A 24074-nucleotide genomic window follows, 5' to 3' on the forward strand; every position below is an offset into this window, starting at 1 on the left:
CACAAATAAAGAAAGTAAAATCATAATTTCTCTTTGATTTCACTCTGTGTGTGAGAGAGAGAGAGAGTGAGTGAGTGCGAGAGAGAGCGAGAGAGAGCGAGAGAGAGCGAGAGAGAGCGAGAGAGAGCGAGAGAGAGCGAGAGAGATGGCCATTGAGAGATGGCCATTGAGAGATGGCCATTGAGAGATGGCCATTGAGAGATGGCCATTGAGAGATGGCCATTGAGAGATGGCCATTGAGAGATGGCCATTGAGAGATGGCCATTGAGAGATGGCCATTGAGAGATGGGCAGAGTGGCAGAGAGAGAGGTAGAGTGGCAGAGAGAGAGGTAGAGTGGCAGAGAGAGAGGTAGAGTGGCAGAGAGAGAGGTAGAGTGGCAGAGAGAGAGGTAGAGTGGCAGAGAGAGAGGTAGAGTGGCAGAGAGAGAGGTAGAGTGGCAGAGAGAGAGGTAGAGTGGCAGAGAGGCAGAGAGAGAGTAACAGCTAGCTATACGACATCAGATTTAACTCCTTACCTTAGCAGCATCTGCCTTCTTGTTAAGTAAACTTTTGCATGCTGTAAAGAGAGAGAGAGATAAAGCAATAGAAGAGCTGAAACATCTCTCCAGTCACCTCACTCTCTCCTATTCAACCTGGTCCCCACAGGATGTAACATCAGTCAAGCCACACAACCACCCCTAGACTGCAGTGTGATTGCATATACCAGCTCCCTGCAGCACCCTCCCCTTCATGGATTGAAAAGCATTGGATTGGTGTGAACATTGACTAAAGGGTATTTTCAACACTATTCATGACACCCAAGTCAGTCTATTCTTCATCCACAAAGGGGAGTGAACAAGTGTACACTTCAGGGAGAGCTATAGCAGAGACAGGTGGAAGTTAATGTAAACTACTGATTTCCTTCAGGAGGCTCCAGTCAGTCATCCATCCATCCATCCATCCATCCAGTCAGTCAGTCAGTCAGTCATCCAGTCATCCAGTCATCCAGTCATCCATCCATCCAGTCATCCATCCATCCATCCAGTCATCCATCCAGTCAGCCAGTCATCCATCCAGTCAGCCAGTCATCCATCCAGTCAGCCAGTCATCCAGTCAGTCAGTCATCCAGTCAGTCAGTCATCCAGTCAGTCAGTCATCCAGTCAGCCAGTCAGCCAGCCAGTCAGCCAGCCAGCCAGTCAGCCAGCCAGCCAGTCAGCCAGCCAGCCAGTCAGCCAGTCAGTCAGCCCTCTCACTCTGAGCTCATCTAAAGCTCATCATTCTGCTGCTGTCACTTTTTAATGTGTTGCTGAAACACACACAATTCTGGGCTGCATGCATCGTCTTGGGGATGCTTACCTTCCGTTAACAAGTGGGAGAGAGGAGGAAGAAAAGAGAGAGGAAGACATGTTTTAGGCAGCGGGCATCCTTCAGTTGTCGGTGGTGGTTTGTGCACTGCTGTGCATGTGTTCTTACTGTGCTGTGGTATTGGCTGTTACAGGGACAGTGTTGCTCCCTAGTGGAGCGGCGGGCGGAGCAGACTGAGCATGCTCCGACTCGGGGCTGGAGCCTTGATCAGAGCCGTTCCACGCCATGCGCTTTACGTCATGCAGAGGAATGGTTAGGATAAACAACGGACCGACCATGCAGCATCCACGTCATTCACAGTTCCCAAGGTGCATACCTACCATTCAACACAGAGCAGAACTGGGCCCTGACTGGCTAACCATTCAGCCCTGCCACGTCTTCAACCCAGCTGCCCACCGGAACCCGTTCAAACACCCTCAACATGCACCCTGCCCCAAATTCTTCCAAATGATCGCGGTCGGACGTATCGGTCGAGTTCCAGGTCAACTACATTACAGACTACGTTTCATTGCAACAACCAATGGCTGCTAGTCACAACATGGTAGTGGGCGTGGGATTAACTGACATGTTAAACACCTGCGGGCGGGCGGGCGGGTAGGCAGGCAGGCCTCTGCAGTGTAGTTGTCCTGGAACGTGGCCACCACTAAGAACATTCACCTTACAACAGTGGCTATTTTCAGGAGGACACGAAGGGAAGAGTAACTTTCAAATTGTCCAATCCCGTTTCTCCCTGTTCTTCCTCATGATTGGACTGGTTTGAGTGCACACCTTTTACATCTAGGAGGGGAAGTGAACGAGTGCACACTTCAGGGAGAAGGGTAAACGGAGTGTGCAGCAAGGTAACACAGCCGCATTGTTCACACTTGACATCTTGTATTGACTGCAATTCATCACACTTTCCTGTGTGACGATATGATTGGGGAAGAGAGCGCATCATAAGCAGAGAGCAAAGTCCGCCTCAGCCATACACAGCGGAGGGGAGGGGCAAGCAGTGACGTGATGGCGGGGAGGCTAAGCTGCAGATGCCTTTTACTGGGGCGATGTCATCCGTCGTCAGGACTTACTGGCAGGCGATTGGTCCGCTTTCAGAGGAGAGCCCTGTGATTGAAGGGCTCTACCGTACGCTTCTGTCAATCCCCCTCATGCGGAACCCTAGAGCACCAATCGCACGCTCAGGGGAGACACTAACTCCCGCCCCTTGTTATCGCTTCAACACTCTACTATAACCCTACCTTCTAGAAACACCTATAGATATGCAAGGATTTGATAGGTGTAAATATTATGGTAGTAGCTCCACTATGATTGGCTGGATAACATTTTTGCCATATTGCTTACACCTATCCATCCAACCCTTTCTTAAACCTTATACCGTTTCCTAGTCCACATGGGATCGCCGACCTTAGTCCCCCCCAGGTCAGACGATGGCAGCGTGCCTCTCCCGCTTCTGTTCATCCTCCAGTCAGTCAGTCGCCACAGATACACGCCCCCCCCACACCAATCCCTCCCCCCTCAACCCCCTCATGGCCGTGACCACAGGACGAAGGTGGGGAGGGGGGTTGATATACTGATGAATTTGATGCTTTCTGATGATGATATGAGGCTGAGTGGTATTGTTGACAGACTATGTGTAGTTTTCCATGCATATAGCCTGTGTGCATGGTATTAGCATCATCCTTAAAAACATCCATATCGTACTCTCGTTCGTGTGTGTGGCTAGCGTGAGCTGCATGCAGGAGAAAAAGGGGATAGATAACCTGCTGACCCCTTCAGAAGTTAAAGAAACCATGGTGCTTCCTTTTAGTATGATGTGGGAGGGGCTTAAACAGGAAGCTGGACGTGTGTGTAGAGGAAGTAAGAGGGCGTGTCTCTGTGACGTACCTTCCTGCGCCAGCGAGGCGGTGGAGGACACAGCAGCAGGGTTGGTATGCTGCCGGCCCACTATTGGACACAAATACTCAAATTGGGAGGAGCTATGCAAATCTGGGCTGGCCTAACCCAATACAGTGACCAATCACAAATGACACCCTATTCTCCATATCGTAGCCAAAAGTAGTGCACTACATGAGGAGTAGGATGCCATTTAGGACGTAATAACCCCCCTTCCTTTAGGGCCAGGTCTTAACCTCTAATCATCTTAGCTCGTAAAGGAGAGAAAGTAGAGCCTTAAATATGGCCCGTCCTCTGTCAAACCACACAGTACACCTCCTAGTACTGACACACACTCCAGAGCCGACAAGGAGAGGGAGAAAAGTGTTAGAGACATAGATGTAAACACATAGTACTGCTGGAAATATTACATTCTAGAATGGTACCTCCTCCTAGCACCGCCACCATATGGCGGCACCTCCTCCTAGCACCGACACCATATGGCGGCACCTCCTCCTAACACTGACACCATATGGCACCTCCTCCTAGCACTGACACCATATGGCACCTCCTCCTAGTACTGACACCTTATGGCACCTCCTCCTAGTACTGGCACCTCCTCCTAGTACTGACACCTTATGGCACCTCCTAGTACTGACACCTTATGGCACCTCCTAGTACTGACACCTTATGGCACCTCCTAGTACTGACACCTTATGGCACCTCTAGTAACCCCTCCTAGTACTGACACCTTATGGCACCTCCTAGTACTGACACCTTATGGCACCTCCTAGTACTGACACCTTATGGCACCTCCTAGTACTGACACCTTATGGCACCTCCTAGTACTGACGCCTTATGGCACCTCCTAGTACTGACGCCTTATGGCACCTCCTAGTACTGACACCTTATGGCACCTCCTAGTACTGACACCTTATGGCACCTCCTAGTACTGACACCTTATGGCACCTCCTAGTACTGACCCTTATGGCACCTCCTAGTACTGACACCTTATGGCACCTCCTAGTACTGACACCTTATGGCACCTCCTAGTACTGACACCTTATGGCACCTCCTAGTACTGACACCTTATGGCACCTCCTAGTACTGACACCTTATGGCACCTCCTAGTACTGACACCTTATGGCACCTCCTAGTACTGACACCTTATGGCACCTCCTTTCACCTACTTTTGTCCTTCAGAACTTGTGTTCTGAAAACACACACACACACACACACACACACACACACACACACACACACACACACACACACACACACACACACACACACCTCCTCTCGGCCTAAAAACCTACATTAGGTAGACTCCAGGGAGGAGGGAGAGTAGAGCCCTCTGTCCTCCTCCCTCAGTCTGTAACTGGAGTGAGGGAGAAGGAGACACACCCACCTGAGAAGTTTCTGGACACCAGCATGGTGGTGAGGATCGCTCCCTAGGAGAGAGAAAGAGAGAGAAGGGATAAGTAATGAAGAGATATGATCACGAGGGGGGGAGGTAGGGGATAGAGGATCACTTCGTACATGTATTAAACTGCGAGTTTGACCAATTCCAGTCCCGTTGGTTTTATGTAGAAGGACTGAGAAGCTCAGTTCTGGTGACTTCTTAAAAGGACATTCTACTCCAAAATATATGACAATAAAATTACGCTGACACCATTAATGGATTTCCAAATCCAGAAATGGGCCCAATAACATATTGGTAAAAATGTGGTCTAGGGGGGAGAAAAATTGGGAGGTCTAGGGGGGAGGTATATAGGGAGGAGGAGGTGGTCTAGGGGGAGGCATATAGGGAGGAGGAGGTGGTCTAGGGGGGAGGTGGTGGTCTAGGGGGGAGGCGGTCTAGGGGGGAGGCATATAGGGAGGAGGTGGTGGTCTAGGGGGAGGCATATAGGAAGGAGGTGGTGGTCTAGGGGGGAGGTACATAGGGAGGAAGAGGTGGTCTAGGGGGGAGGTATATAGGGAGGAAGAGGTGGTCTAGGGGGAGGTATATAGGGAGGAGGTGGTCTAGGCGGAGGTATATAGGGAGGAGGTGGTAGTCTAGGGGGGAGGTATATAGGGAGGAGGTGGTAGTCTAGGGGGGGTATATAGGGAGGAGGTGCTAGTCTAGGGGGGGTATATAGGGAGGAGGTGCTAGTCTAGGGGGGAGGTGGTCTAGGGGGAGGAATATAGGGAGAAGGTGGTGGTCTAGGGGGAGGAATATAGGGAGGAGGAGGTATATAGGGAGGAGGTCTAGGGGAGGTATACAGGGAGGACAAGGTCTAGGGGAGGAATATAGGGAGGAGGAGGTCTAGGGGAGGAATATAGGGAGGAGGTATATAGGGAGGAGGTGGTAGTCTAGGGGGGAGGTATATAGGGAGGAGGTGGTGGTCTAGGGGGGAGGTATATAGGGAGGAGGTGGTGGTCTAGGGGGGAGGTATATAGGGAGGAAGTGGTGGTCTAGGGGGGAGGTGGTGGTCTAGGGGGGAGGTGGTGGTCTAGGGGGGAGGTATATAGGGAGGAGGAGGTGGTCTAGGGGGGAGGTATATAGGGAGGAGGAGGTGGTCTAGGGGGGAGGTATATAGGGAGGAGGTGGTCTGGGGGGGTATATAGGGAGGAGGGGGAGGTGGTCTAGGGGGGAGGTATATAGGGAGGAGGAGGTGGTCTAGGGGGAGGAAGTGGTAGTCTAGGGGGGAGGTATATAGGGAGGAGGTGGTCTAGGGGGAGGTATATAGGGAGGGGGAGGTCTAGGAGGGAGGTATATAGGGAGGATGAGGGCTAGGGGAGGTATATAGGGAGGAGGTGGTAGTCTAGGGGGAGGTATATAGGGAGGAGGTGGTAGTCTAGGGGGAGGTATATAGAGAGGTGGTGGTCTAGGGGGGAGGTATATAGGGAGGAGGTGGTGGTCTAGGGGGGAGGTATATAGGGAGGAGGAGGTGGTCTAGGGGGGAGGTGGTATATAGGGAGGAGGAGGTGGTCTAGGGGGGAGGTATATAGGGAGGAGGAGGTGGTCTATGGGGGAGGTATATAGGGAGGAGGTGGTGGTCTAGGGGGGAGGTATATAGGGAGGAGGTGGTCTACGGGGGAGGTATATAGGGAGGGGGTGGTCTAGAGGGAGGTATATAGGGAGGAGGTGGTGGTCTAGGGGGGAGGAGGTGGTCTAGGGGGGAGGTATATAGAGAGGAGGAGGTGGTCTAGGGGGGAGGTATATAGGGAGGAGGAGGTGGTCTAGGGGGGAGGTAGATAGGGAGGAGGAGGTGGTCTAGGGGGGAGGTAGTCTAGGGGGGAGGTATATAGGGAGGAGGAGGTGGTCTAGGGGGGAGGTATATAGGGAGGAGGTATATAGGGAGGAGGTGGTGGTCTAGGGGGGAGGTGTATAGGGAGGAGGTATATAGGGAGGAGGTGGTGGTCTAGGGGGGAGGTGTATAGGGAGGAGGTATATAGGGAGGAGGTGGTCTAGGGGGGAGGTATATAGGGAGGAGGAGGTGGTCTAGGGGGGAGGTATATAGGGAGGAGGAGGTGGTCTAGGGGGGAGGTATATAGGGAGGAGGTATATAGGGAGGAGGTGGTGGTCTAGGGGGGAGGTGTATAGGGAGGAGGAGGTGGAAGACAGGTGGAGGAGGAAGAGACGTGTAGGAGGAGGCAGAGAGAGTGTAGGAGGAGGAAGAGAGAGTGTAGGAGGTAGCAGCAGTAGTGTACCTTGAGTTTCCTCCGAGCGTTGAACTTGCGCAGACATTCCACTGTCTCCTGTCTGTGGATCATAGACGCCACGGTGGAACGTTGCTATAGGAGGGGACAGAGACAAGTATCAAACACTATTCAAAACTGTGTGTGTTAGAGAGATGTATATCTCTCTGTGTCCATGTCCGAGTACCTGTACTTAAGTTCTAAATAGTAGGCTTTTTTAGCATGCAAAAATAGGTTTTATATTAGGTGACATGTCTAAAATTCAGTCTGCACTAAACGCCAGAATGTCATGCTTATTTCAGCTTCACATCTATACATTACCAAAATATTAACCCAACATGCAACAATTAAAAAGATTCTGCTGAGTTACAGTTCATATAAGGAAATCAGTCAATTGAAAAAAATTCATTAAGCCCTAATCTATGGATTTCACATGACTGGGCAGGAGTGCAGCCATGAGTGGGCCTGGGAGGGCATAGGACCACTCACTGGGCAGCCAGGCTGAGCCAATCAGAATTCGTTTTTTATTACATACAGAAATACTCCTCATTAGACGACACATTCTCAGTATGGGGGAGTCTAGTATTAGATGACACATTCTCAGTATGGGGGAGTCTAGTATTAGATGACACATTCTCAGTATGGGGGAGTCTAGTATTAGATGACACATTCTCAGTATGGGGGAGTCTAGTATTAGATGACACATTCTCAGTATGGGGGAGTCTAGTATTAGACGACACATTCTCAGTATGGGGGAGTCTAGTATTAGACGACACATTCTCAGTATGGGGGAGTCTAGTATTAGACGACACATTCTCAGTATGGGGGAGTCTAGTATTAGACGACACATTCTCAGTATGGGGGAGTCTAGTATTAGACGACACATTCTCAGTATGGGGGAGTCTAGTATTAGACGACACATTCTCAGTATGGGGGAGTCTAGTATTAGATGACACATTCTCAGTATGGGGGAGTCTAGTATTAGATGACACATTCTCAGTATGGGGGAGTCTAGTATTAGATGACACATTCTCAGTATGGGGGAGTCTAGTATTAGATGACACATTCTCAGTATGGGGGAGTCTAGTATTAGATTACACATTCTCAGTATGGGGGAGTCTAGTATTATATTATACATTCTCAGTATGGGGGAGTCTAGTATTAGATGACACATTCTCAGTATGGGGGAGTCTAGTATTATATTATACATTCTCAGTATGGGGGAGTCTAGTATTAGACGACACATTCTCAGTATGGGGGAGTCTAGTATTAGACGACACATTCTCAGTATGGGGGAGTCTAGTATTAGACGACACATTCTCAGTATGGGGGAGTCTAGTATTAGATGACACATTGTCAGTATGGGGGAGTCTAGTATTAGACGACACATTCTCAGTATGGGGGAGTCTAGTATTAGATGACACATTCTCAGTATGGGGGAGTCTAGAATGCTGTACACAGTATGTCGTTTTAGTAAGTAGTAGGCAAGACAGATTTCGGACGCGGTCACCGTGTGTCTGTGTGTGTCTGTGTGTGTGTGTGTGTGTGTGTATGCTTACGCAGATCCATGGATGTTTGAGAGCCTGATCAGCAGTGATCCTCTTGGAAGGATTAATAGTCAACATCTGATTAATAAGGTTCTTAGCCTCTGGAGTAACAGTGTCCCACTCTGGAGAGGGAAACTGGGTGGGAGAAGAGAGACAGACAGGAACAGAAAAAAAAGGCCATGATCTGCATCATGTCCATAACAAACGTATTTCTTCACGTTTCACATCATGTAAACAATCAGTCTGCCTACAATTCAGAATATTAACGTGTGTCTGAACGTCTCAGAACCAGTCTTCATTAACTATATAACCTGAATACTAGAGAGGAGAGGATACCCCCTCACACACCTCTGCAATGCGTCAGGAGGCTGATAGGATCAATAGCTGGGGTGCAGCTCTCAATCTGACACTATTCAAAATTCACCAGCTGTCCAGCCAAACACAGATACACACACTCACATCATAGGCCCCAGCCTTGATCTGCTGGTAGAGTTTGTGCTGGTCTTCATCCCAGAATGGAGGATAGCCCACCAACAAGATATACAGAATAACACCTAGAGAGAAAGAAAGAGCGAGAGAAAGAGACCGAGAGAGAGAGTTTAGATTGGTTAGGTTTTCTGTGAACCCTGGTCTAAGACGTATGACCTCTACACCATGGGCGCTCTTAAGCAGTGGGATGGTGACAAGTTACCCAGTAGTCACTAGATGGTTATTTAGATTTGTTCTTCGTCTATAGTTAAGAGGTTAAAGGTTTACCACAGGCCCATATGTCCACAGGCTTGCCGTAGGCGTCCTTCCTCAGGACCTCAGGGGACAGGTAACCAGGGGTGCCCGCGAAACCTGCCCGACAGATAAAACAAAATTGTTTTAGATTTACATTGTCCTGGAAAGATCCTATTCACTTTGTCTGCAGAAAAGTGTTGAAATCCATTTGGTTCACCAGACGGATGAGTGTGTGGCCTGGTGTCACCAGACGGATGAGTGTGTGGCCTGGTGTCACCAGACGGATGAGTGTGTGGCCTGGTGTCACCAGACGGATGAGTGTGTGGCCTGGTGTCACCAGACGGATGAGTGGCCTGGTGTCACCAGGCGGATGAGTGGCCTGGTGTCACCAGGCGGATGAGTGGCCTGGTGTCACCAGACGGATGAGTGGCCTGGTGTCACCAGACTGATGGTTTGTGGTTTGGTTCATCAGGCTTGTTTCCTAACACTACTACAAGCTTAAGCAACCCATATCTCATTTACTGCAATACTGTCTGAGCCAGTACATATGCTTTCTACCTACACAAATTACTCATCACACAAAATACATTAGCAAGACTAGCCACCAGTCTGTTAAAGAAACTCAATTGTCTATCTACAACATTAATATAATCCAACGCATCTACAAATCCCTCCCAGACAGCCTACCTAAACCCTTCGATGGATTCTTCCAGGTTAACTCCCAAATCCACGCATACAACAAGACACTGCGATAACCTTCACCCTCCCCGCATCTCACATAGTCACTTCTCCGTTAGATACAGAGGTTCCATACTCTGGAACTCTCATCATCCCTCAATGACTAGGGGTCAGCCTGATGAACCAAACTACCCACTAGTCCCCTCCATGTAGCCTGGCTCTCACACATAATCAAACATGGTTTTCTTGTTTACTGTGTATATCATGTAAAAAAAAAACAGTGTGTGCTTGTTTAACAGATTTAACAAACTTTTGTTTGTACTTAATTAAATTTTTGTGGATTTTTCAAGGCTTCCAACCTAACCTGCACACCGTTTCGGATTTCACTTCGTTTTCTTTGGTGCAAATAAATAAAACGTAGAAACCTAAAAACGTTGGATGAAGGGTGTGTGTGTGGTCTTACCGAACCATGCCTGCTGGTCACCCTGCACCTCGATGGCCAAGCCAAAGTCTGCCAGCTTCACCGCTGCTCCCTTCATCTTACTGGCCAGCAACAGGTTCTCAGGCTGGGGAGGGTAGAAACACAGAGGTGGAGAAAAGTGTGTGTGTACAGGGGAAGTAGAAACAGAGAGAGCGGGACAGAGATGCATTTGTCAATGTGTAATTGCTTTTGATCTTCAAACTGTTCTGCCTAAGCAACATTTACACATGCATATCACGTCAATAAAGACTATTATTACATTCAGTTGGGAGAGGAAAAAAAGGAGGGAGTAAGGAGACATGACGGAGGAAGAGAAGGAGCATAAGAGAAAGATGAGTAACGATCTCTCATATAATTAAAATCATGCATTCTATTGTACTAGGTACTCAATTTGCATTTATAACTGGGTGGTTCGAGCCCTTAATGATGATTGGTTGACCGCAACGGTATATCAGATCGTATAACACGGCTATGACAAAACATTTCCCTAATTACGTTGGTAACCAGTTTATAATAGCAATAAGGCACCTCGGGGAGTTTGTGATATATGGCCAATATACCACGGCCAAGGGCTGTATCCAGGCAGTCCTCGTGGTGTCGTGCATAAAAACAGCCCTTATCTGGCCAATATACCACGGCTATCACAGCTCCTCTGGCCTTATTGCTTAAGTATATATGATTGGATGCATTTACTCACTGGATCATGTGACGTATGTAATTAACCTTCAAATACAAGCCTGGTGTGCGTACTCGCCTTAACACTGATGAGAGTTTGATACCAAAACGTTTGCATTTTATTTTTACCCTTTCATTTTATGCACAATGCACTTTTTGGGCATCATGACGGCCCAACAAATCATCTGTATTTTTGCATTTAAGCATCTGTTTTGGATTTGTCCACATTTGACAGTGTGCGGGTCTCCATCTCTCCTACGATTCTCTCTACGGCCATATATGGACATAGGGTTGTAGTCATGGAAACCACTTGGGGAGTCATTTAAACAGCCCTGCAGACTGCATGCTAAGTGTACTGCGTGTATGCGCTCGTTTGTGTGTGTGTAAAGGACTGCAGTAAAAGCCGACTCAGGATAAAAGGCCAACAAATCAGACAGACAGTAAACAAGAGGTAATGCAGCTATCCTCAGACACCAGGAATGTGCATGGTTATTAGAATATTCAAAATAAGTCTATTTTAAACACTGAAAAGGCTTTTTCTAAATTAAATTATCCATGTAACTTTGTTACATACAAGGACAAACCATGCCATTTCAAATGATTAATTTAATAAAACAAACTTTTCAAATGTATTTTTGAATGACATGTGCCCCACAAAAAGCTGTAGGGGAGCCGTAGGGGAGCCGGCGGGGAGCTGTAGGGGAGCTGTAGGGGAGCCGTAGGGGAGCCGGCGAGCTGAAGGGGATTCGGCGAGCCGTAGGGGATTCGGCGAGCCGTAGGGGAGCCGTAGGGGAGCTGTAGGGGAGTCGCAGGGGAGTCGCAGGGGAGCCGTAGGGGAGCCGTAGGGGAGTCGCAGGGGAGCCGCAGGGGAGCCGGCGAGCTGTAGGGGAGCTGTAGGGGAGCTGTAGGGGAGCTGTGGGGGAGCTGTAGGGGAGCTGTAGGGGAGCTGTGGGGGAGCTGCAGGGGAGCCGGGGAGCTGTAGGGGAGCTGTAGGGGAGCTGTAGGGGAGCTGTAGGGGAGCTGTAGGGGAGCTGTAGGGGAGCTGTAGGGGAGCTGTAGGGGAGCTGTAGGGGAGCTGGGGGGAGCTGTAGGGGAGCTAGGGGAGCTGTAGGGGAGCTGTAGGAGAGCTGTAGGGGAGTCGCAGGGGAGCCGTAGGGGAGTCGCAGGGGAGCCGTAGGGGAGCCGTAGGGGAGTCGCAGGGGAGCCGCAGGGGAGCCGGGGAGCCGCAGGGGAGCTGGCGAGCTGTAGGGGAGCTGTAGGGGAGCTGTAGGGGAGCTGTAGGGGAGCTGTAGGGGAGCTGTAGGGGAGCCGTAGGGGAGCTGCAGGGGAGCCGGGGAGCTGTAGGGAGCTGTAGGGGAGCTGTAGGGGAGCTGTAGGGGAGCTGTAGGGGAGCTGGGGGAGCTGTAGGGGAGCTAGGGGAGCTGTAGGGGAGCTGTAGGAGAGCTGTAGGGGAGTCGCAGGGGAGCCGTAGGGGAGTCGCAGGGGAGCCGTAGGGGAGCCGTAGGGGAGTCGCAGGGGAGCCGCAGGGGAGCCGGCGAGCTGTAGGGGAGCTGTAGGGGAGCTGTAGGGGAGCTGTAGGGGAGCTGTAGGGGAGCTGTAGGGGAGCCGTAGGGGAGCTGCAGGGGAGCCGGGGAGCTGTAGGGGAGCTGTAGGGGAGCTGTAGGGGAGCTGTAGGGGAGCTGTAGGGGAGCTGTAGGGGAGCTGGGGGAGCTGTAGGGGAGCTAGGGGAGCTAGGGGAGCTGTAGGGGAGCTGTAGGAGAGCTGTAGGGGAGCTGTAGGGGAGCTGGCGAGCTGTAGGGGAGCTGTAGGGGAGCTGTAGGGGAGCCGTAGGGTAGCCGTAGGCGAGCCGTAGGCGAGCCGCAGGGGAGCCGCAGGGGAGTCGGCGAGCTGTAGGGGAGCTGTAGGGGAGCCGGCGAGCTGTAGGGGAGCCGGCGAGCCGTAGGGGAGCTGTAGGGGAGTCGGCGAGCCGTAGGGGAGCTGTAGGGGAGCCGGCGAGCCGCAGGGGAGCTGTAGGGGAGCCGGCGAGCCGCAGGGGAGCTGTAGGGGAGTCGGCGAGCCCTAGGGGAGCTGTAGGGGAGCCGGCGAGCCGCAGGGGAGCTGTAGGGGAGCCGGCGAGCCGCAGGGGAGCTGTAGGGGAGCCGGCGAGCCGCAGGGGAGCCGGCGAGCCGCAGGGGAGCTGTAGGGGAGCCGGCGAGCCGCAGGGGAGCTGTAGGGGAGTCGGCGAGCCGTAGGGGAGCTGTAGGGGAGCCGGCGAGCCGCAGGGGAGATGTAGGGGAGCCGGCGAGCCGCAGGGGAGCTGTAGGGGAGTCGGCGAGCCGTAGGGGAGCTGTAGGGGAGCCGGCGAGCCGCAGGGGAGCTGTAGGGGAGCCGGCGAGCCGTAGGGGAGCTGCTACTGCGTCTCCCTCTCTCTCTCCGTCCGTCTTATCGCGTCGCAGCTGCAGCAATAGAGCTCCAGCCTCACTCGTGCACAGTAGTGCTCAGGTAAATGTTTACATGCATTTCAAATATCTGGATCTCCGGCAAAAAATAAATAAAACCATTTCATAGTGAAATTATTTCAAACCCTACCAGATACATTCTCAGACTGTCAAAGCGATTCATTTCTGTGTTCCATCTATTCAGAGTCACATAAACAAAGTGACATCCAGTGATGTGTCTTCATGGTGTTTCGTTGGAAGACCCATCTGATAAGAATCCATTATGTTTATCCGAACCAATCAGCCGCGAGGAGCCAGGCTGCAGTGATGTCACGGGGGTTGTCATGGTAACCGCAGGGTTAATCTCTCCTTCCCTTGTCTTGGACACCTTTACTTTGAGTCAGGACTGTGTGTGAGTGTGTGGTCAGTGACTATGAGTCCTTGTTTCCTTGCCATTGGGGAGAGTAGACCATAAGGTTGCCCCCTCCCTGCTTACGTGCAGACACACACACACACACCCCCCTCTGGTCAAGGACAGACATGTGATATACTGTGCAGAGAGGGAGGAGATGGAGAGAGAGAGAAAGTGAAAAAAGATGAGGGCTAGAGAGGGGGAAACAGAGAGAGGGAGGGGACAAGTGAAACAAGGGTTTGTGGGAGGGATGGAGCGACAAGAGCAGTGCGTTGCCATGGCCACGAGCAAAGGTGTGTGTGGTAGTCATAGCAACAGGCGGCCACACACACACGCTCACCACTCACCTTGAGGTCCCTGTGGACGATGTCATGCTGGTGGATATGTTGAACACTCTCCAAGATCTGGTTAATACACTGACTGGGGAGGAGAGGAGCTCAGGTTAATACACAGACTGGAGAGGAGAGGAGCTCAGGTTAATACACAGACTGGAGAGGAGAGGAGCTCAGGTTAATACACAGACTGGAGAGGAGAGGAGCTCAGGTTAATACACAGACTGGAGAGGAGAGGAGCTCAGGTTAATACACTGTCTGGAGAGGAGAGGAGCTCAGGTTAATACACTGTCTGGAGAGGAGAGGAGCTCAGGTTAATACACTGTCTGGAGAGGAGAGGAGCTCAGGTTAATACACTGTCTGGAGAGGAGAGGAGCTCAGGTTAATACACTGTCTGGAGAGGAGAGGAGCTCGGGTTAATACACTGTCTGGAGAGGAGAGGAGCTCGGGTTAATACACTGTCTGGAGAGGAGAGGAGCTCGGGTTAATACACTGTCTGGAGAGGAGAGGAGCTCGGGTTAATACACAGACTGGAGAGGAGAGCAGCTCGGGTTAATACACAGACTGGAGAGGAGAGCAGCTCGGGTTAATACACAGACTGGAGAGGAGAGCAGCTCGGGTTAATACACAGACTGGAGAGGAGAGCAGCTCAGGTTAATACACAGACTGGAGAGGAGAGCAGCTCAGGTTAATACACAGACTGGAGAGGAGAGCAGCTCAGGTTAATACACAGACTGGAGAGGAGAGCAGCTCAGGTTAATACACAGACTGGAGAGGAGAGCAGCTCAGGTTAATACACAGACTGGAGAGGAGAGCAGCTCGGGTTAATACACAGACTGGAGAGGAGAGCAGCTCAGGTTAATACACAGACTGGAGAGGAGAGCAGCTCAGGTTAATACACAGACTGGAGAGGAGAGCAGCTCAGGTTAATACACAGACTGGAGAGGAGAGGAGCTCAGGTTAATACACAGACTGGAGAGGAGAGCAGCTCAGGTTAATACACAGACTGGAGAGGAGAGCAGCTCAGGTTAATACACAGACTGGAGAGGAGAGCAGCTCAGGTTAATACACAGACTGGAGAGGAGAGCAGCTCAGGTTAATACACAGACTGGAGAGGAGAGGAGCTCAGGTTAATACACAGACTGGAGAGGAGAGGAGCTCAGGTTAATACACAGACTGGAGAGGAGAGGAGCTCAGGTTAATACACAGACTGGAGAGGAGAGGAGCTCAGGTTAATACACAGACTGGAGAGGAGAGGAGCTCAGGTTAATACACTGACTGGAGAGGAGAGGAGCTCAGGTTAATACACAGACTGGGGAGGAGAGGAGCTCAGGTTAATACACAGACTGGGGAGGAGAGGAGCTCAGGTTAATACACTGACTGGAGAGGAGAGGAGATCAGGTTAATACACTGACTGGAGAGGAGATCAGGTTAATACAATGACTGGAGGAGAGAAAAGAGGAGAAAATCAATGGTCCAGTCATCACTAAACATGTATGTTTGTACTGAAAGCTCAACAGGTTACTACAATAGTGGTTCTCAGCCTTTGTTTTGTTACTGTTACATTGAGCTATGCTTGGAGAACCCCTGAAGTACCCCTAATGAGCATTTGACCAACAGGCCCATGTTCTTTTGAGACTTCCCAGGTACCCCATGTGGATAGGCCAGTTAGCAAAGATAAGAAATCATGCCACTCTCCCACGGTTTTGACCTGCGCTGTGCCACGCAGCTGCGTAACCATGGTAACAGTAAGTAGGGAGGGCCCACCTGGCGTCGGCCTCGCTGTAGTACTCCCTAGCAACGATGTCTTCAAACAACTCTCCTCCTGTCACCCTGAGAGACAGAGACCGAGAGACAGAGGAGAGACGGGGGGAGAGGTCGAGAGGGAGAAAGACAGGGGAAGGAGAAAGACAGGAAGGAGAAAGACAGGAAGGAGAAAGACAGGAAGGAGAAAGACAGGAAGGAGAAAGACAGGAAGGAGAAAGACAGGAAGGAGAAAGACAGGAAGGAGAAAGACAGGAAGGAGAAAGACAGGAAGGAGAAAGACAGGAAGGAGAAAGACAGGAAGGAGAAAGACAGGAAGGAGAAAGACAGGAAGGAGAAAGACAGGGGAAGGAGAAAGACAGGGGAAGGAGAAAGACAGGGGAAGGAGAAAGACAGGGGAAGGAGAAAGACAGGGGAAGGAGAAAGACAGGGGAAGGAGAAAGACAGGGGAAGGAGAAAGACAGGGGAAGGAGAAAGACAGGGGAAGGAGAAAGACAGGGGAAGGAGAAAGACAGGGGAAGGAGAAAGACAGGGGAAGGAGAAAGACAGGAAGGAGGAACAGATTGTTATCATACATAAAGAAAGCTCATTCATGGAGGCACATGCACAAGCCTGGAATGTGGGTGTGTGTGTGTGTGTTATACTCACAGGTCAAAGACAAGGTAGTGAAAGCCTTCCTCTGAGATACTGTCATGTAGTCTCACTAGAGAGAAAGAGAGGGTGGAGAAGAGGGAGAGAAAGGGAATTATGAGATTCAACAGTGGAATACGTAATGGCTACTTAGTTTGACATTCTAGATCTGACCTAATGTATAGTTTTGTTTAAGGGTTGGAGGTTAAAGGTTATGTAAAAAGGTACATTTGTGTGTAATAAGTAGCAGGTCCTCCTTGCAGCAAGTACAGTATGAGTGTTCATCTCTCCCCGTCCAAGGTTTATATGAAGCTCAGACAAATGAGAAGGAGAGAGAAAGAGACAGAATGAGAAGGAGAGAGAGAGAAAGATAGAATAGAGAAACTATAAAAAGGAGAGAAAGACAAGGGGGAGCATGAGAAGAGAGGAGGGAGGGGCAGAGCAATCTGGGCCACTGAAGAGAGAGCCAGAAAGGAGGGAGAGAGAAGGAGGGATAGATGATAGAGGGATGCAACTGAAAGAGACAGTACAAAGTTGTCATTGACTCATCAGTATGGCCTCATCTCTTCCTCTACCTCCCCCTCCCGCCTTCATCCTCCTGGCCATTTGTTTTTTTTAAACAACAGCTTTGATTTGAACAGAAAATAAGCATTATTGAAGTCCCATTCATTCAAGTTTTATTGTCTTCAAATAGTTGACTCCATAAACCTCAAATTGAAAATAAAACAAGTAGACAGACAGACCTACCTATGTTTGAATGTTTGAGCAGACGGCAGATACGAGCCTCTCGTTCCAGCTTCTGGTGATCTGAGGAGAGAAAAACCCTGTTATAACCAGCCAATGAGAGCTTATTCAGTTAGAATAACAGGCTAATGAAAGGTTTATAACAAGGGGAACACACCCAGGGTGAGGCCGCCCCACACACAGGGTGAGGCCGCCCCACACACAGGGTGAGGCCGCCCCACACACAGGGTGAGGCCGCCCCACACACAGGGTGTAAGTAAGGTGTGTATACTGTGTGTGTGGATGTTGCTCGCAGCCCCAGCTGTGGAACATTGCTGTGCCAGCACTTTTGCCTAGCAGGGGACACATGATGAAATTGGAACACACACACCTGCCTTTCACCTCATACAATCTTACATAATTCTGACACAACACCCCCACACTCCTCCCCCTGCCGTCGTCACCGTTAACAACAGTTGTGAGAGGTCAGAGGTAATCCGGGGTGACCCTGGCTGGGAGTGAGTCAGACTGTGTTGACTCGTAATATTGTAATGAAATATCAACTGCTGCAGGGCTCCAAAACAGAGACTCCACGCATCATTTATTTACATTCATTTAATCAGAGTATTGCAGTTTGATTTCACAGAGCCTTGCCGAATGTTTTTCACTAAACAATCATTTGAATACACATTGCAGCACATCCCATTTAATATCGCAACACTGAATATCTTAAACTCAATAACAACAACAACTGCCAATTTCATTATCAGACACCCTGGCTAACAAACAAGTATCAGACCCATGCGCAAACAGACTAATACACACAACTGGCTTTCTCATCACCTTATCATTTCAGCCCAATAAATACACTACTCCTATACTGCTGCTAAACAGCCTCACATCTCCTCACCAAATAATCCTAGCCCTCCCTCTCCCCCTTCCCCCATCTCTCCTTCATCCCCTAATCCCTCCTCTGATCCCCCTTCTCCCCCCATCACTTCTCTGCCTCCTTCCATTCCTCTCCCCTTCAACCTTTCCTACTCCCTCACCTCCCATCTTTCTGTTTCCTACTACCCCTCTCCCTCCCCATTTTCTCCTCCCCATGTAGGCTCCAGATTCTCTCTCTCTCTTCTGCAGGGACAAACTACTGCAACCCTAGTCTCATTCCACCACTGATGCAGCAGATAGAGAAAGGGAGAGGGAAACCGAGAGGATTACATGAAATGTCCATATGCAGGAAGGGGATGACAACTCCCCATTGCGTGTGCATGTGTGTGCACGCATGTGTGTGCGCGCATGTGTGTGCGCGCATGTGAAGATAGTATGGTTTACCGCAACTATTGCTGATTCATTCAATTATTTGTTGACGTGTGCCTGTGTGTGGGCGTGCACGGGTGTACAATGCATGTGGTGTGTGTGTGTGTGTGTGGTGGTACCCTTACGGGAACAACAACATGAACTGTGTGTGATTTAATGTGAGGTTAATGTGATAACATGACAACGTGTCCTCGTGAAATGAATGTGAAGGACGCTTAGACATAGAGTCGTGGCCAAAACATCAGGGACAGACTTATAAACTGCAAAAGGTACAGGGATTGGACTGCTGAGGACTGGGGTAAAGTCATTTTCTCTGATGAATCCCCTTTCCGATTGTTTGGGGCATCCGGAAAAAAGCTTGTCCGGAGAAGACAAGGTGAGCACTACCATCAGTCCTGTGTCATGCCAACAGTAAGGCATCCTGAGACCATTCATGTGTGGGGTTGCTTCTCAGCCAAGGGAGTAGGCTCACTCACAATTTTGCCTAAGAACACAGCCATGAATAAAGAATGGTACCAACACATCCTCCGAGAGCAACTTCTCCCAACCATCCAGGAACAGTTTGGTGACGAACAATGCCTTTTCCAGCATGATGGAGCACCTTGCCATAAGGCAAAAGTGATAACTAAGTGGCTCGGGGAACAAAACATCGATATTTTGGGTCCATGGCCAGGAAACTCCCCAGACCTTAATCCCATTGAGAACTTGTGGTCAATCCTCAAGAGGCAGGTGGACAAACAAAAAACCCACAAATTCTGACAAACTCCAAGCATTGATTATGCAAGAATGGGCTGCCTTCAATCAGGATGTGGCTCAGAAGTTAATTGACAGCATGCCAGGGCGGATTGCAGAGGTCTTGAAAAAGAAGGGTCAACACTGAAAATATTGACTCTGCATCAATTTCATGTAATTGTCAATTCAAGCCTTTGACACTTATGAAATGCTTGTAATTATACTTCAGAATTCCATAGTAACGTCTGACAAAAATATCTAAAGACACTGAAGCAGCAAACTTTGTGGAAATGAATATTTGTGTCATTCAAAACTTTTGGCCAAAATTGTACATTTATTATTTGTGGATTTGAACTTGCAACCTTGTGGTTGGGAGTGGATTGCTGTTTCTGCAGTGTCACCGCATAAGTGTTAAAAGCACTGTTTGTATCATAACGACACATTTCATGTGAAAGTCTAAATCCACATGTGAAAGGTTGTGATCACGTGAACTGTTCCAAAAACATATGGTTTCACTTGGGCAAAACATGTGGAAATGTCACAGGTGAAATCATGTGGTTTTTCCCATAAGGGTAGTAGACGGTGCAGAGAGTGCTGCTGGCTAATTAATTACTGGCACTTCCTACTGTCCTGTAATTGACCATCTGCTCCACAGCCATGTTGCAGCAGGGGGAGAAGGAGAGGTACGCGACACACACACACACACACACACACACACACACCTCTAGCCCCCCTCAGATTATGACAGTGTTTAGCGCTACTTTCAGATACTTATTACACATGGGGCAGTGCACTAGCCCACACAGGCCCAATGGTGCTAATAACAACACTCAAATCCTACTAGGCACACTGCCACCACACACACACACCGTGTGTACTGTATGAGTACTCCTTTAATTCTCCTTCTCTCACTCTTCCTCCTCCTCCTCTCCCTCTCCCTCTCTCGACACAGATCACTGCAAGGCTGTCGGAGCCCCTCCCACCTTGGCCCACACACACTTTAATGCTGTACTGTGCAACTCTTCATAATTGACTGCTACCACAAAAAGCTTCTAGATATTGCTGAAACTTTCTTCTTCAGAATACCAAATACCAGCCCAGTGATACCTATTATCATAACACACACACACACACACACACAACAAAGGGGCTAACAGGGAGGTGTGTGAGATCCTGTGGGGTCTTGGCCCCTGCTGAGATACATTTAGTCTAACTGGATTAGCCTCAATACTGACCAATCTCCTAGCTACTGACAGTGGGAGGGAGAGAGGGAACAGGCATAGAGCATAGAGCCAAGACTGCTCAAAGAAGAACAGAAGAAAAAAAAAGAGGGAGGGAGAGTGAGAGAATGTGTGTTGACTGCAGAGGAGGGCAGCTCTGAGCTGAGATGCAGCACACAGTCCCCAGACACACCGTGTGGCAGAGGCCTGCATGCTGAGAACAGTCACGGCCCTGTAGACCTACAACAGCCCACAGTGGAGCTTTGCTTTCTGGGTAAACATAGTTACCACATCACCAACTACCACCCACACTCAGAACACAGAAGTAAATCTTGAGTATGCATCAAATCATTATTATTCCAAATAACTTCCAGAAGAAGAAAAAAGACACCTAGTGGTACTGGTCTACAGCACCAGAATATTTAACAAAATGTTAAAACACAAGACAGCATCTGTCGTCACAAGAGATCACACACACACACTACTTATGGTCACCTCAAGACATCCCATCAGCTGCACCTCTGGATGGCCCTGCCCGGGAGTTACTTTCAAGCCTTACCCACCCTACCCTACCCTGCCCGGGAGTTACTTTCAAGCCTAACCTACCCTACCCTATCCTACCCTGCCCGGGAGTTACGTTCAAGCCTTACCCTGCCCTGCCCGGGAGTTACGTTCGAGCCTCACCCTACCCTGCCCGGGAGTTACGTTCAAGCCCTGCCCTACCCTATCCTACCCTACCCTGCCCGGGAGTTACGTTCAAGCCCTACCCTACCCTACCCTGCCCGGGAGTTACGTTCAAGCCTTACCCTACCCTACCCTGCCCGGGAGTTACGTTCAAGCCTTACGCTGCCCTGCCCGGGAGTTACGTTCAAGCCCACCCTACCCTACCCTGCCCGGGAGTTACGTTCAAGCCTTACCCTACCCTACCCTACCCTGCCCGGGAGTTACGTTCAAGCCTTACCCTACCCTACCCGGGAGTTACGTTCAAGCCTTACCCCACCCTACCCTGCCCTGGAGTTACGTTCAAGCCTTACCCTACCCTACCCGGGAGTTACGTTCAAGCCTTACCCCACCCTACCCTGGAGTTACGTTCAAGCCTTACCCTACCCTGCCCGGGAGTTACGTTCAAGCCTCACCCTACCCTGCCCGGGAGTTACGTTCAAGCCTTACCCTACCCTACCCGGGAGTTACGTTCAAGCCTTACCCCACCCTACCCTGGAGTTACGTTCAAGCCTTACCCTACCCTGCCCGGGAGTTACGTTCAAGCCCTACCCTACCCTGCCCGGGAGTTACGTTCAAGCCCTACCCTACCCTACCCGGGAGTTACGTTCAAGCCTTACCCTACCCTGCACGGGAGTTAGGTTCAAGCCCTACCCTACCCTGCCCGGGAGTTACGTTCAATCCTACCCTACCCTACCCTGCCCGGGAGTTACGTTCAAGCCCTACCCTACCCTGCCCGGGAGTTATGTTCAAGCCCTACCCTACCCTGCCCGGGAGTTACGTTCAAGCCCTACCCTACCCTGCCCGGGAGTTACGTTCAAGCCCTACCCTACCCTGCCCGGGAGTTATGTTCAAGCCCACCCTACCCTGCCCGGGAGTTACGTTCAAGCCTTACCCTACCCTGCCCTGCAGTTACGTTCAAGCCCTACCCTACCCTACCCTGCCCGGGAGTTACGTTCAAGCCCTACCCTACCCTGCAGTTACGTTCAAGCCCTACCCTACCCTACCCTGCCCGGGAGTTACGTTCAAGCCCTACCCTACCCTACCCGGGAGTTACGTTCAAGCCTCACCCTACCCTACCCGGGAGTTACGTTCAAGCCTTACCCTGCCCTACCCTGCCCGGGAGTTACGTTCAAGCCTTACCCTACCCTACCCTGCCCGGGAGTTACGTTCAAGCCCTACCCTACCCGGGAGTTACGTTCAAGCCTCACCCTACCCTACCCGGGAGTTACGTTCAAGCCCCACCCTACCCTGCCCGGGAGTTACGTTCAAGCCTTACCCTACCCGGGAGTTAAGTTCAAACCTAACCCTACCCGGGAGTTACGTTCAAGCCCACCCTACCCTACCCTGCCCGGGAGTTACGTTCAAGCCTTACCCTACCCTGCCCTGCCCTGCCCGGGAGTTACGTTCAAGCCTTACCCTACCCCACCCTACCCTGCCCGGGAGTTACGTTCAAGCCTACCCTACCCTGCCCGGGAGTTACGTTCAAGCCTACCCTACCCTACCCTGGAGTTACGTTCAAGCCTTACCCTACCCGGGAGTTACGTTCAAGCCTTACCCTACCCTGCCCTGCCTGGGAGTTACATTCAAGCCTTACCCTACCCTGCCCTGCCTGGGAGTTACATTCAAGCCTTACCCTACCCTGCCTGGGAGTTACGTTCAAGCCTTACCCTGCCCTACCCTGCCCGGGAGTTACGTTCAAGCCTTACCCTGCCCTACCCTGCCCGGGAGTTACGTTCAAGCCTTACCCTGCCCTACCCTGCCCGGGAGTTACGTTCAAGCCTCCCTACCCTACCCTGCCCGGGAGTTACGTTCAAGCCCAACCCTACCCTGCCCGGGAGTTACGTTCAAGCCTTACCCTACCCTGCCCTGCAGTTACGTTCAAGCCCAACCCTACCCTGCCCGGGAGTTACGTTCAAGCCTTACCCTACCCTGCAGTTACGTTCAAGCCCTACCCTACCCTACCCTGCCCGGGAGTTACGTTCAAGCCCTACCCTACCCTACCCTACCCGGGAGTTACGTTCAAGCCTCACCCTACCCTACCCGGGAGTTACGTTCAAGCCCTACCCTACCCTACCCTGCCTGGGAGTTACGTTCAAGCCTTACCCTACCCTACCCTACCCGGGAGTTACGTTCAAGCCTTACCCTACCCTACCCTGCCCGGGAGTTACGTTCAAACCTAACCCTACCCGGGAGTTACGTTCAAGCCCACCCTACCCTACCCTGCCCGGGAGTTACGTTCAAGCCTTACCCTACCCTGCCCTGCCCGGGAGTTACGTTCAAGCCTTACCCTACCCCACCCTACCCTACCCTGCCCGGGAGTTACGTTCAAGTCTACCCTACCCTACCCTGCCCGGGAGTTACGTTCAAGCCTTACCCAACCCTACCCGGGAGTTACGTTCAAGCCCACCCTACCTTGCCTGGGAGTTACGTTCAAGCCTTACCCTACCCTGCCCTGCCTGGGAGTTACATTCAAGCCTTACCCTACCCTGCCCTGCCTGGGAGTTACGTTCAAGCCTTACCCTACCCTGCCCTGCCTGGGAGTTACGTTCAAGCCTTACCCTGCCCTACCCTGCCCGGGAGTTACGTTCAAGCCTTACCCTGCCCTACCCTGCCCGGGAGTTACGTTCAAGCCTACCCTACCCTACCCTGCCCGGGAGTTACGTTCAAGCCTTACCCTGCCCTACCCTGCCCGGGAGTTACGTTCAAGCCTACCCTACCCTACCCTGCCCGGGAGTTACGTTCAAGCCTTACCCTACCCTACCCTGCCCGGGAGTTACGTTCAAGCCCTACCCTACCCGGGAGTTACGT

The 24074-nt window shown here is 51.0% G+C and overlaps 1 protein-coding gene across 9 annotated transcripts in view; it reads right to left on the bottom strand.

The window, feature by feature from the left end:
• Window positions 1-24074, bottom strand: part of LOC115156739 (calcium/calmodulin-dependent protein kinase type II subunit gamma) — a 39529-nt gene that overhangs the window by 6870 nt on the left and 8585 nt on the right. For 6 of the 9 annotated variants that reach the window (XM_029704380.1, XM_029704434.1, XM_029704389.1 and 3 more), the window contains exons 3-14: window positions 17299-17358; window positions 16570-16624; window positions 15925-15990; window positions 14173-14245; window positions 10304-10406; window positions 9196-9279; window positions 8899-8993; window positions 8452-8574; window positions 6905-6988; window positions 4620-4662; window positions 3224-3283; window positions 516-556 (exon numbers count right to left, since the gene is read on the bottom strand). In XM_029704380.1, coding sequence (XP_029560240.1) covers window positions 516-556; window positions 3224-3283; window positions 4620-4662; window positions 6905-6988; window positions 8452-8574; window positions 8899-8993; window positions 9196-9279; window positions 10304-10406; window positions 14173-14245; window positions 15925-15990; window positions 16570-16624; window positions 17299-17358 — 887 coding nt within the window. The remainder of the gene's footprint in view (window positions 1-515; window positions 557-3223; window positions 3284-4619; window positions 4663-6904; window positions 6989-8451; window positions 8575-8898; window positions 8994-9195; window positions 9280-10303; window positions 10407-14172; window positions 14246-15924; window positions 15991-16569; window positions 16625-17298; window positions 17359-24074) is intronic. The other 3 variants (XM_029704399.1, XM_029704442.1, XM_029704451.1) reach the window with 1 other exon arrangement.

The sequence above is a fragment of the Salmo trutta genome, chromosome 2 (genome assembly GCF_901001165.1).
Source record: "Salmo trutta chromosome 2, fSalTru1.1, whole genome shotgun sequence".
In the NCBI taxonomy this organism is placed as follows: Eukaryota; Metazoa; Chordata; class Actinopteri; order Salmoniformes; family Salmonidae; genus Salmo; species Salmo trutta.